At 41.7% G+C, this 12,894-nt stretch overlaps 1 protein-coding gene across 2 annotated transcripts in view; it reads left to right on the plus strand.

The window, feature by feature from the left end:
• Positions 1-2,908: 2,908 nt before the first annotated feature.
• Positions 2,909-12,894, plus strand: part of LOC122796674 (tRNA selenocysteine 1-associated protein 1-like) — a 710,917-nt gene continuing 700,931 nt past the window's right edge. Inside the window, exon 1 of one of the 2 annotated variants that reach the window (XM_044065349.1) lies at positions 2,909-3,120. In XM_044065349.1, coding sequence (XP_043921284.1) covers positions 3,085-3,120 — 36 coding nt within the window. In that variant the 5' untranslated portion in view covers positions 2,909-3,084. The remainder of the gene's footprint in view (positions 3,121-12,894) is intronic. The other variant, XM_044065348.1, reaches the window with a different exon arrangement.

A 12,894-nucleotide genomic window follows, 5' to 3' on the forward strand; every position in this document is an offset into this window, starting at 1 on the left:
CAATCAGTTTGAGGAGAAAGGGAAACTGAGTCAGGGAATTACTAAGATTTTTCAAGCCCCACATTATAAATATTGCAAATCCTGTTTTTTTTAGCAAATAATGAATTTCTGTCATTTTCTGTCAAACAAGGAACAAAAAAAGCAACTTTTCAAAAAAAAAGAAAAAAAAAAAGAAAATAAAGAAAGAAAGGGACAGACATGCCTTCAGATTAAGTCTGAAACTTAAATGCAGCTCATTGTTTAGTGATTGAAGAGTTACCAAATAGCTGGGTAACTACAGCAGAGCTAGTAAGGGGGACGGCTAGAAAGGTGCTTGGTATGACATCTGGACAGAGGAAGGACGGCAAGGAGACATGGTGGTGGAATGAGAAAGTACAGGAGAGTATACAGAGAAAGAGGTTGGCAAAGAAGAAGTGGGATTGTCAGAGAGATGAAGAAAGTAGACAGGAGTATAAGGAGATGAGGTGCATGACAAAGAGAGAGATGGCGAAGGCTAAGGATAAGGCATATGAAGAGCTGTATGAAAGGTTGGACACTAAGGAGGGAGAAAAGGACCTGTCTGTACCGACTGGCTAGACAGAGGGACCGAGCTAGGAAAGATGTGCAGCAGGTAAAGGTGATAAAGGATAATGAGTGAAACATACTCACAAGCGAGGAGAGTGTGTTGAGCAGATGGAAAGAGTACTTTGAGGAGTTGATGAATGAAGAGAATGAGAGGGAGAGAAGGTAAATCATAAAGTGCAATGGATTAGCAAGGAGGAAGTAAGGATAGCTATGAAGAGGATGAAGAATAGAAAGGCTGTTTATCTAGATGACATACCTGTGGAAGCATGGAGGTGGTTAGGTGAAATGGCAGTGGGGTTTTTAACCAGATTGTTTAATGAAATCTTGGAAAGTGAAAAGATGCCTGAGGAATGGAGAAAAAGTGTTTTGGTACCGATTTTGAAGAATAAGGGTGATGTGCAGAGCTGTAGTAACTACAGAGGGATTAAATTGATCAGTCACAGCATGAAGTTATGGGAAAGAGTAGTGAAAGCTAGGTTAAGAAGGAACGTGATGATTAGTGATCAGCAGTATGGTTTCATGCCAGGAAAGAGCACTACAGATGCGATGTATGCTCTGAGAGTGTTGATGCAGAAGTGCAGAGAAGGTCAGAAGGAGTTGCATTGTGTTTTTGTCGACTTAGAGAAAGCATATGACAGGGTGCCTAGAGAGGAGTTGTGATATTGTATGAGGAGGTCGGGAGTGCCAGAGAAGTATGTAAAAGTGGTACAGGATATGTACGAGGGAAGTGTGACAGTGGTAAGGTCTGCAGTGGGAGTGACAGGTGCGTTTAAGGTGGAGGTGGGATTACATCAAGGATCAGCTCTGAGCCCTTTCTTATTTGCAATGGTGATGGACAGGATGACAGACAAGATCAGACAGGAGTCCCCATGGACTATGTTTGCAGATGACATTGTGATTTGTAGTGAGAGTAGGGAACAGGTGGAGGAGACCCTGGAGAGATAGAGATATACTCTAGAGAGAAGAGAAATGAAGGTCAGCAGGACTAAGACAGAATATATGTGTGTGAATGAGAGGAAGGATAGAGGAATGGTGAGGATGCAGGGAGCAGAGGTGGCAAAGGTGGATGAGTTTAAATACTTGGGATCAACTTTCTTGGGTGGCGTAAGCTATGGTACCTTGCTGGCTAGGCTTATGTCGTCCCTTGGGCCGATAGCCTAGTACCTACCTATGAACCTATGAATAGTTCAGAGTAATGGTGATTGTGGAAGAGAGGTGAAGAAGAGAGTACAGGCAGGATGGAGTGGGTAGAGAAGAGTGTCAGGAGTGATTTGTGACAGACGAGTACCAGTAAGATTGAAAAGGAAGGTCTACAAGAAGGTAGTGAGACCAGCTATGTTATATGGGTTGGAGACAGTAGCACTGACAAAAAGGCAGGAGTTAGAGCTGGATGTGGCAGAGTTAAAGATGTTAAGATTTGCACTGGGTGTGACAAGGGTGGACAGGATTAGGAATAAGTATATTAGAGGGTCAGCCCAGGTTGGAAGGTTTGGAGACAAAGCCAGAGAGGCAAGATTACGTTGGCTTGGACATGTGCTGAGGAGGGATACTGAATATATTGACAAAAATATACTAAGGATGAAGCTTCCAGTTAACAGGAAAAGAGGAAGGCCTAAGATAAGGTTTATGGATGTGGTGAGAGAGAGGACATGCAGGTAGTTGGTATGACAGAGCAAGATGCAGAAGACAGGAAGAAATGGAAACAGATGATCGCTGTGGTGACCCCTAACGGGAACAGCCGAAAGAAGATGATATTGTTTAGCGATTTCAACCCCCAATAATTTGCCAGCATTAACTGCAAGTTTGAATTACTAGGGAGAGGGCTCTATTTTACATCAGGATTATTAATATATATAATATGTTTAACAGACAGTCCATTCTCTAAGAGCAATAATGCCCTCCAGATTGTTGGCTATTTGTGTAAATAAAGACCTTCCAGGTGTGTCTAACTCCTGGGCGAATAGCTCTCATCCAATCAGGGACAAATCCAGAACCTGAGACATTGACAGAATAAGATGAATATACAATTTTTGAAGTGAAAGAAGTCTATAACTCTTAATTATTGAAGTTTAATTCACCACCTTTCCTCCAAAAGAGCTAAAATTTGAGACAAAATCAGGGACAGTTGAGAAGTATTGACGGTCGTTATTTACACAATACCCCGCAACCTGTCACTCAGGAACTATTGCTTGCCTAGCATCCCTTGCCCCGCCCCTTTCTGCGCCTACTGCGTACACTGGTGACTAGACTCACACAGCAGAAATGAACAAACGAGTCGAGAATCGCAACCGCGGCATATTATTACTATTGCAACCAAATCAAATTTAAATACGTGAGGTTAAAAGCGTATTGACGCTAAGTTACGTAAAATCAGCACGTTCGTCTCACCTAGGAAATCACTAGTATAGTCTAGTGTCGTGCGCTGCTAGGCAGTAGAAGTAGAAAGTATTCTCCATCACCGTTTTAGCGGGGTTGGCAAGACGGGTGTGTGGTTGGAAACGCGGGGTTACGCTGCACAGCATGGCATCCCGTAGACCCAGCCTTTGGATGGGCAATGTAAGTCCTTTATTTTTGGCTTTTGTGGGGGTTTGTGAACGCACTCGATGGTTATTCAGTATCTTATTTAAATGGGACTGAATAGACTAATAATGATCGCATCTTGCATGGAGTTATTTTTTAATAGATTTCCTATTTTTCTGCACCGAACATTGGGATTTTCATGACGTTAAGGTATTTTGCAGTGCACCAAGTGGGTTCCCAAATCTCAAAAGATTGTACTGAAAGGCAATGTAGGCTTGAGCACTTGGATCTTGATCGGGAGTCGTTAAAGTTGCAGCCATCATTACCCATTCTTGAATGGGTCCTTTTGGTTCAGTACGGATCAAGTTTTAACAACACCATATGTATACCATTCCTGTGGTTTTCCAGCTAGCTTGCTGTACCGCCTCATAACTGGGTTTTCTGTTAATGGTAGAGACATGACGCTGACTTGGTATTGAATCGTATCCTACAGCCTCACTGATATGGACTTCAGTTAGATGAGGATCATTACCGTTATTCTGTAGTGACTGCTTCAGACTTTCCAGGATCAATATTCATTGTCTTTGCCATGAAAAATATGCTGTGCTTTTCATTATTCTGTCCTTATGACCCATGTTCCGTGTAAGCTTTCTAGTGGACCCTCACTATGTATGTTTTCCTTAACATATCGATCATGGCTTTGACATGTTATTTTCCTTGCAACTCGTGCCAGTGGATGTTCCAACTCTGCCACGGTTAGCGTATGATTGATGATCTAAGAACAGGTTCTCCACCCCTCCCACACATACACACACTTTGCTTTAAGAGGCAGGACACATGCCATATTCCCCTGAGTGATGCTTGGTTGAAATATTTCACAGAAATTATAGTACCCCACAATATGCCCTTAGCACTCTGGTTGAACACCCATGACAGCAGTGTTTCAAATCACGTGGCAAAATGCTTGCTTGCTAACATGTTATGTATCAAATGGTGGTAGTTCTGTTTTTTTTTTTTTTTCCTGTACTTGTCAGCATCAGAAAGTTGCCATGGGCACACCTTGTGCAAACTCGTATGCAAATTTGGTTCTTGCACATTGGGAGAATATTAATATTTTCCAGAAAGATGATGTATGGACGTCACAAATAGTACAGTATGTTAGATTTGTGGATGATGTGTTTTTGTAATGGAGGGGTTCAAAGGAAGAATTGAGCTAATTTATAACATATTTGGAGAGCACTACTGACTTTCTAAGATTTACGGTTAATACTTCAGGGGTCACTACAGATTTTCTTGATGTATGTCTAGTGAAGAATTACGAAGGACATTTACAGACTACCCTCTGTAGAAAAAAATGCTGGAAAAATACTTTGTTAGCTTTTGACAGCATGCACCTCAGATGTACTTTTAACAATATAGTTAAAGGACAAACACATAGGATATCATGACTCTGTACTGAGGATTATAACTGAGTTTGAGGTTGAAAAATAATTTGTATAAGAGAGTATGTAAACAAACCACTATAGAGAAGAGCATAATTTCCACCAAACGTAGTAGGCAGGATAGAGTTAGACCATGATATTCTAGTACTGACTTTGTCAACTGGATTGAGAAGGGTGAAGTCGAGCATGAATACTTTGCTACGTATGATATACCCCCAACATTGTTTCTTAGGTTCATAGGTTCATACTAGACTATCTGCCCTAGGGCATTTATAAGCCTAGCCAGAGTGTGTTTGGCTTTCGCCACCCATTTTAAATTCATTTTGCTATGCCCTTTTTCAGGTTAGTATACTGTGCCTCTGTCTAACAGTGACACAGAAGTGATACCCGGGGTAAACCTACGATCCCCCATCACTCATCAAGATTCCTCTTGAAGAGAGTCAATGAGGGACTCTACCTAACCTGGACTGGGATTTTATTCCAGAGAGAAGGGAGCCTCTGGGTTATGAATCTGTCCCTCCAGCATGTCCTATTTTTTTCAGTGCTGAGGTTCAAGTCTCTCAAGCGCGTATCTTGATGGGATTTGGATTTTCTGAGGTGCAGCATGTCCATTAATTCCAGGTTGGACATGGCTTTATACGTCAGGCACAGATCGCCTATGAGCAGGCGGTATGCCACTGAGTAGAGCTGGAGTTTCTTTAACCAGGCAGCATATGGCATCTGTTTGAGCCCTTTGATCCTCTTGGTGAGGTACTTTTGGGGTCTTTCCAGTTGCTGCAGGTGTCTGGTAAGGTACATCCCAAAAGGGGCATTGTATTCAATTATGGGCCTGATGAGGGATGAGTAAAGAGGCACGATGACCTCCCCTGATCTAGATGTGAATCCCTTCATGATTAGGTGGGCGATTATAAAATGTTTTTCTAACCACTTTGGCCACGTGGTTGTCAAATGAGAGATTGCTATCAACTTGGGTCTCCAGGTCCCTAATTACTTCTTCTGTACTTAATGGATTACCACCTATATGGTAATTTGTGGGCACTTTGTTTTTGCCAAAGGGGATGACTATACACTTTTTGGCGTTTAGCTTGAGGCCATGGCTCTGACACCAGTTGTCTGTTTCTGTGAGGCCCTTTTGGAGGATGCTTGTGTCGGCTGGAGAGTCGATTATAGCGCCCAGTTTGCAGTCATCTGCGAACTTGGTCAGCCACAGTCCTTCCGTGTTGGCCTGTACCTCCGAGAAATATATACCGAACAGGAGAGGTCCCAGGACTGAGCCTTGTGGGACGCCATTTGTAACTGGTTTGGAGGCTGACATGGCTCCAGCAGTTCTAACCATGTGGGTTCTGTCCTTGAGCCAGTTTGCAACCCATCTAGTGACATAGGGGTTTATATTTAAGCTGGTGAGCTTATCTATAATGCCCGAGTGGGGTATTGTATCGAAGGCTTTTGCGAGGTCCAGGTAGGCTGTGTGGACCACCTTCCCCTCGTCAATGGCCTTGGTGACTGTTTCAAAGAAATCAACCAGGTTTAAGAGGCAGGATCTGCCCTTAACAAAGCCGAACTGGGTATGATCCATTGTCTGTAGGTCCCCAATATCTTTTTTTATGAGGTCCATGATGATCCTTTCCATAGCTTTGCAGACCAAGCTAGTCAGACTTATGGAGCGATAGGTTCCAGGATCCGTTGAGGCACCACCTTTGTGGAGAGGGACCACTGTTGCTGTACGCCACTCTTTGGGTACATATCCTGTGGTAAGGCTGAGATTGAACAGTAGTTTTATGTTTGGGTTTAGCTCTTCTTGGAGTTCATGTAGGACGCAGCCTGGGACACCGTCTGGTCCCATTGACGCTGTGTTTTTTGCTTTGGAGAGGGCGGCTCTTACCTGAGCATCTGAGATGTCAGGGGGGCAGCACTCTGCTGGGATAGATATTTGCCCTTTTGGTGGGGAGTTTGTGCTGAACCTGTCAGCTAGGATGTTGGCAATGTCTGTGGGTTCGGTGTATTTTTTGTCATTTTGGACTAATTCTGAGCATATCTGGGAATTCCCACCCAGGTTCCTAACATAACTAAAGAAAGCCTTGTGATTATCCTTAGTGTCCTGTGCAACGTTTCTCTCGAAGCTGGCCTTAGACGATTTTATGAGTGCCCGTAGTTTTTTGCTAACACTGATCAGAGATGCCTTCCCTTTTTGGGATTTTGCTCTATCATGTAGTAGCTTCCTCCTTCTATTGTATAGTTTGTTTATGGCTGGGCTCCACCAGACAGGACGTCTGCCTTTGGAGGATTGGGTCTTGGTTTTATTTGGGATTGCATGATCCATGCATTCCTGAAGGTGTTCATAGAATGTCTTTATTAAGGATTCTGCGGTCTGGGCCGTATTTTCCACAGGTCCGGGGACTTTGAAGGATTCCACCTCGGTTTTGAGGAGTGTGAAATTTGCTTTAGAGAAGCTTTTCACTGTGGTTTTCTGGGCAGGGGGTGGGGTCGGGATGTGAATATCCAGTGAGATTAGTTTATGGTCTGATCTTACCAGTGAGGGATACACTTCTGGTCTGGAGCATAGAGTCCCCATGTTGGTGATGATCAGGTCCAGTATGTTTTCCCTTCTTGTGGGAGTGGTAACAAGCTGTTCCATAGCATTTGAGTTTATAAATTCTAGGAACCTTTGAGCTAGGGTGTTGGAGCTAGAGTAATGCTCCCAGTCTATGTTTGGGTAGTTGAAGTCGCCCAATATAATGGTGTTTGGAGAGACCTTCATATTTTCCAGTGTTCTCAGGAAGGCCGAGTGGGGTTCCTGGGTTTGGGAGGGTGGTCTGTAGCAGGCTATAAACTGGAAGGCAGTTTTACCCACTGTTAGTTGCACATGGATAGTCTCTGATGCTTTGTGCTGTGCCACCAACCTGGAGGTGTGGGTATCTTTGACGAATATTGATACTCCCCCTCCTTTTGTGGTTCGGTCCAAGTTTTGGGGCCAAAAAGCATGGTATGAGGTATAACCTGGTAGTGCTGGGGTGCTCTCGGGAGCCTTGAACCAGGTTTCTGTTACTACACAGATATCTTTGTTCTCCATACTAAGGAGAGTTTCGAGTGCATGCATCTTGAGGTTTAGACTTCTGGCGTTGAGTAGCATTACTCTTAGTTTCTTATCCCTTGTGATACCTATGGAGGTGGGTTTGTCTTTTGAGCCTTGCCTAAAAAAGGCACTATGGGGGTAGCAAGAGCCTTTGCCAATATCCGAAAGCCCAGGGGTGACAGGTGCAAGCCGTCCCTAGCGAAGCATCGTGGCTTGTCGAGCATGTCATCCCAGGCTGACAGGCATTGTATCCCCTTTGAATGACACCAATACTTAAGCCAGTTGTTGAAATTGATCATCTTGTCTTCATATTGTGGCATCATTCTTGGTGAGGGTAAGATGCTACTCAAGGTCAGGGTCATACCGGCCTGGGCCACATGCTCAGAGAGCTTCTCTATGTCTCTTTTCATGTAGTCCAGGGAGGTACGTCTCAGGTCATTCACACAGCATGGACAATGACGGAGTCATATTTGTACTTGCCTTGGAGTGACCTGAGTGCTTGTGTTATGTGGCGGATCCTAGGGCCCGACAGGCAGCTCACCGTGACCCTCTCTTTGTTCAGCCTGGTGAGCGGGACGTCAGTGTGCCTGACAATAGAGTCACCTATTACAAGTGTATCAGGTGTGTTGTTTAGCCTTAAGGGCTGTGACTGTTCGGCACACTGGCTTTGTGAGCTATGTGTTGCACGTGTTTTGTTTTGGGGTAGCGGTTGCTTGTGTGTTTGCTTTGGAGGTCTCTGCTGCTTAGGCAGACTTTTATTTAGAGCCTCCGAGTATGTTTTTGTGTGTTTATGTGTTTGGTTTGCTGTCGTGGTAGGTCTGTGGGAGACTGGAATTGTAGTGAGTGTGGTTTCCTTCTCCTCCTGACAGGTTTTGCCAGTACTGAGTTGAGAGAGCTTAGCCTCCAGTTTGGCTATATGGTTGCATCTCTCACATGTGTTGGAATTTATTGGGAGGAGGAGAGGGTTGTCTGTGTACATGAGACAATTGTAACATTGCCTCAAGATTCCCAGATTCACCAGCTGGACCGGAGAGGAGATTGACAACTGACCTTTGGACATGCTAGAATAGTATTGGGAATTCCTTTATAATTGAAAAAAAAAAAGGGACAATGGGAAACAAGGTACTCAAGGGGAGTTTGTGAGGGTGTAGTGCTTTTCATTTTTTAGTGCTGACTTATATAATTGCTTTAGTGAGCAAGTGCCAGGCAAATTAAATGCAATGTGTTACAGGTAACTTAAATGCAAAAATGACAAACAGTAACTTTCTTTCAAGTGAAACAAGGAAATGTGCAGTAAGCAATGCAGATGTCACTAGGGATCCACAGAAGCGCTGAAAAGCCGCGTTTTAGGTGGAATTAGCGTTTCAGGGGAAATAATAAGCATACAAACAAAGCTAGATTCAGCAGGCCTGGATCTAGTCTATGCTACAGTAAACAAGGTGTACCAATTCCAGTAAGAAACAGTTGAAATATGCAGGCACTATAAGCCTTTAACCAGAAATTCCCAGCTCAGAAGGGCAGAGTCCAGCCTCTCCTCCCACAAGAGTGCAGACCACGAACCTTCTTAATGTAAAATAACTGGCCTGAAGCCCAAGTGCTTAAACCAGAACTAATAGACTTTTAGAATAACAGACACTGAGCCCTCAATCAGCAGTTCCCAACTTAGAAGGATGTAAGCTACCTGTCATGCCACCACAGTGCAGGCCACAAACCTTCCTAATGTAAAACAACTGGTCTGAGCCCAAGTGCTTAATCCAAAAGACTTTGAATGATAGCTACACTTTAATCAAGTTACTACCAAACAGTAATAAATACAACTGAATACTTTAAAGAATGCCTGGATTAGTGCTCAAGTTATACAAACAAAACTAGATTCAGCAGGCCTGGATCTAGTCTATGCTACAGCAAACAAGGTGTACCAATTTAGTAAGAAGCAGTACAGATATGCAGGCACTATAAACCTTTAACCAGAAATTCCCAGCTCAGAAGGGCAGAGTCCAGCCTCTCCTCCCACAAGAGTGCAGACCACGAACCTTCTTAATGTAAAATAACTGGCCTGAAGCCCAAGTGCTTAAACCAGAATTAATACACTTTTAGAATAACAAACACTGAGCCCTCAATCAGCAGTTCCCTACTTAGAAGGATGTAAGCTACCTGTCCTGCCACTACAGTGCAGAGCACAAACCTTCTTTATGTAAAACAACTGGTCTGAAGCCCAAGTGCTTAAACTAAAAGGCTTAGAGTTAGTTACACTAAGCAGTAATAAATACAATTGAGTACTTTTAAGATGATGCAAAAGCAAAATAAAGTAGGAAGAAACACAAATACAGTAAAAGCAGATACATTTTTTTTTGAGTGAGCAAATGAGATGGGCCCAGGAGGAGTATCCAAGTGCTAATTTACAAGAGGGGTTTCTATATTTTAATGTGATATAATTAAACGCAACTGGAAAATTCTCTCTACAGATGAAAAGCTAGTTAGTATTGTGGGTGAAAGACTTGGCTTTACTTTCAAGCAGAATCAGAATTTGAAAGATTTATTATATTGAGAACATAATTTATGTCAGGTGAAAAGGGTATATACAGCACGGCAGGGAACCTTTCCCTGCAGACGCTGTAAAGCGTGTTCCTTGATTAATAGCCAAGGTTATTTTATTCACCCCAATACTAAGCAAGAGATATGTATTTGAACTGTATGCTGATTGTTGTATCACTAACTTTGTTTACTTAGCTCAATGTGGGAATGGTACACGCTTCTACATAGGTAAGACTAATTGTAGGTTAAAGGACAGAATATTGAAACACCTGTCATCTGTACGGTTGAAGGATACACATAATGCTTTGTATCAGCAGATCGACCTCCAGGTATAAATGGGTGTTATACCTTTAAAGCAAGCTCTTAAAAAACATTGGGTAAAATACTGAATCTTAATTGGATATTTTTATTTTAAATTTGTTTAAATACTACTGTGGTTTTAAAAAAATGTGTGTTCATCTGATGAAGGGCTTGTCCCGAAAGCGCTTGTGAGGTTTTATTAAATGAGAATGGATTTTACAAGGCCTTTTGGTTTCTGCTCTGTCTTTTTTCTACTGGTTTATTATTACAGGAGTAGTTACCCTAAGTGGGAGATATTTATATACTTTCGATTGAGTAATTTTGATTTTTATATCTTCCACACATGCCCGATAGATGTGGAGAGGACATAGAACTGGACTATAATCCTCAACAGCATGGAGCTGGAATATTATCTTAAATAATGAGAAGCTGCATGACATCTGGTTTGAATCTGCTATTGAGCATCAGTGTATTGTCACTGTCTCAGAGTGATATGAGTTTAGCATCACCCTCGATGAGACCTATCGCGTAGGGAGGGGTTGGCTAACGGAATATATGTCTGTTTGGGTACAGAAGAAACTTAAAAGGGTTATAATTTTATTTCCGAGGATCCTGAAAGGCATAGGGCTGTTTCTGTCGACCTTGTATGCTTTATTAGAAGGAAAGAGTTGTCATGATTGCCTGCTAGTAACATTAGATGTGAATAATTTATTAACAGTTATATCCAATGCATATGGTCTGCAGGCTGTTGAGGCAATTTTGACAGAAAGCAAGGTATTTCATAGTTCCATGAATCTAAACATTTGTGTGCTCCTTAATATTATATTAGAGAACAACATATTTTTAAATCAAGACATTGTTTATCGTCAGAAACAGGGTGTTGCCATGGGCACACCCTGTGCAAACTTGTATGCAAATGTGGTTCTTCACATAGGGCGAATATTAATATTTTCCAGAAAGCTCATGTATGCAAGTCAGAAATAGTACAGTATGTTAGATTTGTGGATGATGTGTTTTTGTTATGGATGGGCACAAAGGAAGAATTGTGCTCATTTATAGCATATTTGGAGAGCAAAGATTTACGGTCAATACTTCGAGGGTCACTATAGATTTTCTTGATGTACGTCTAGTGAAGAATCACGAAGGACAGATACAAATTACTCTGTACGGAAAAAACTGCTGGAAAAATACTTTTAGCCTTCGACAACATGCACCCCAGATGTACTTTAACAATATAGTTAAAGGACAAACACATAGGAAATCACGACTGTGTACTGAGGATGATAACTTTGAGGTTGAGAGGTTGAAAAATAATTTGTATAGGAGAGGATATAAGCAAATGAATACAGAGAAGAGCATAATTTCTACCAAATGTAGTAGGCAAGATAGAGCTAGACCATGGTATTCTGATACTGACTTTGCCAATAAGACTGAGAAGAGTGAAGTCAATAGCTCAGATAAGTTGCTACGTATGACATTAAAATATAGTGACAATATTGGGGGTATATGTGATATAATTAAGCACAACTGGAAAATTCTCTCTACAGATGAAAAGCTAGTTAGTGTTGTAGATGAAAGACGTAGCTTTACTTTTAAGCGGAATCAGAATTTGAAAGATTTCTTACGTCGAGAACATAATTTATGTCAAGTGAAAAGGGTATATACAGCACGGCAGGGTACCTTTCTCTGCAAAGCGTGTGCCTTGATTAATAGCCAAGGTTATTTTATTCACCCCAATACTAAGAAGAGATATGTATTTGAACTATATGCTGATTGTTGTGCCACTAACATTGTTTACTTAGCTCAATGTGGGAATTGTACACGCTTCTACATAGGTAAGACTAATTGTAGGTTAAAGGACAGAATATTGAAACACCTGTCATCTATACAGTTGAAGGATACATATAATGCTTTGTATTAGCATATTGAACAAAACCTGAACATCTGTTTTTCTTTTATGGTTATACAAAAGATGCATTTGAATATCAGATGTGGGGATATTGTGAATAAAACTGAGTTTAATGAGATGCGATGGATTATTGAGCTGGGTGCAGATCGACCTCCAGATATAAATGGTTGTTATACCTTTAAAACCAGCTCTTAGAGGGTAAAATACTGAATCTTGATTGGTTGTTTTTATTTTAAATTTGTTTAAATACTACTTTGGTTTTAAAAATGTGTGTTCATCTGATGAAGGGCTTGTCCTGAAAGCTCATGAAGTTTTATTAAATGAGATTGGATTTTACAAGGCCTGTTGGTTTCTGCTCTATCTTTTTTTCTACTGGTTTATTATTACATGCAGGAGCAGTTACCTTAAATGGGAGATATTTATATACTTTTGACTGAGAAACTTACAGTTAAAGGTAAAACATTAATTAGATGGATCAGTACAGTACAGCCATCACCTGGCTGTTCAAAACGATTGCTCCCACCCCAAAAAAGGGTAACTTCTATGTTGGC

The sequence above is a fragment of the Protopterus annectens genome, chromosome 3.part0 (genome assembly GCF_019279795.1).
Source record: "Protopterus annectens isolate FY-2018-M chromosome 3.part0, PAN1.0, whole genome shotgun sequence".
Classification (NCBI taxonomy): Eukaryota; Metazoa; Chordata; order Ceratodontiformes; family Protopteridae; genus Protopterus; species Protopterus annectens.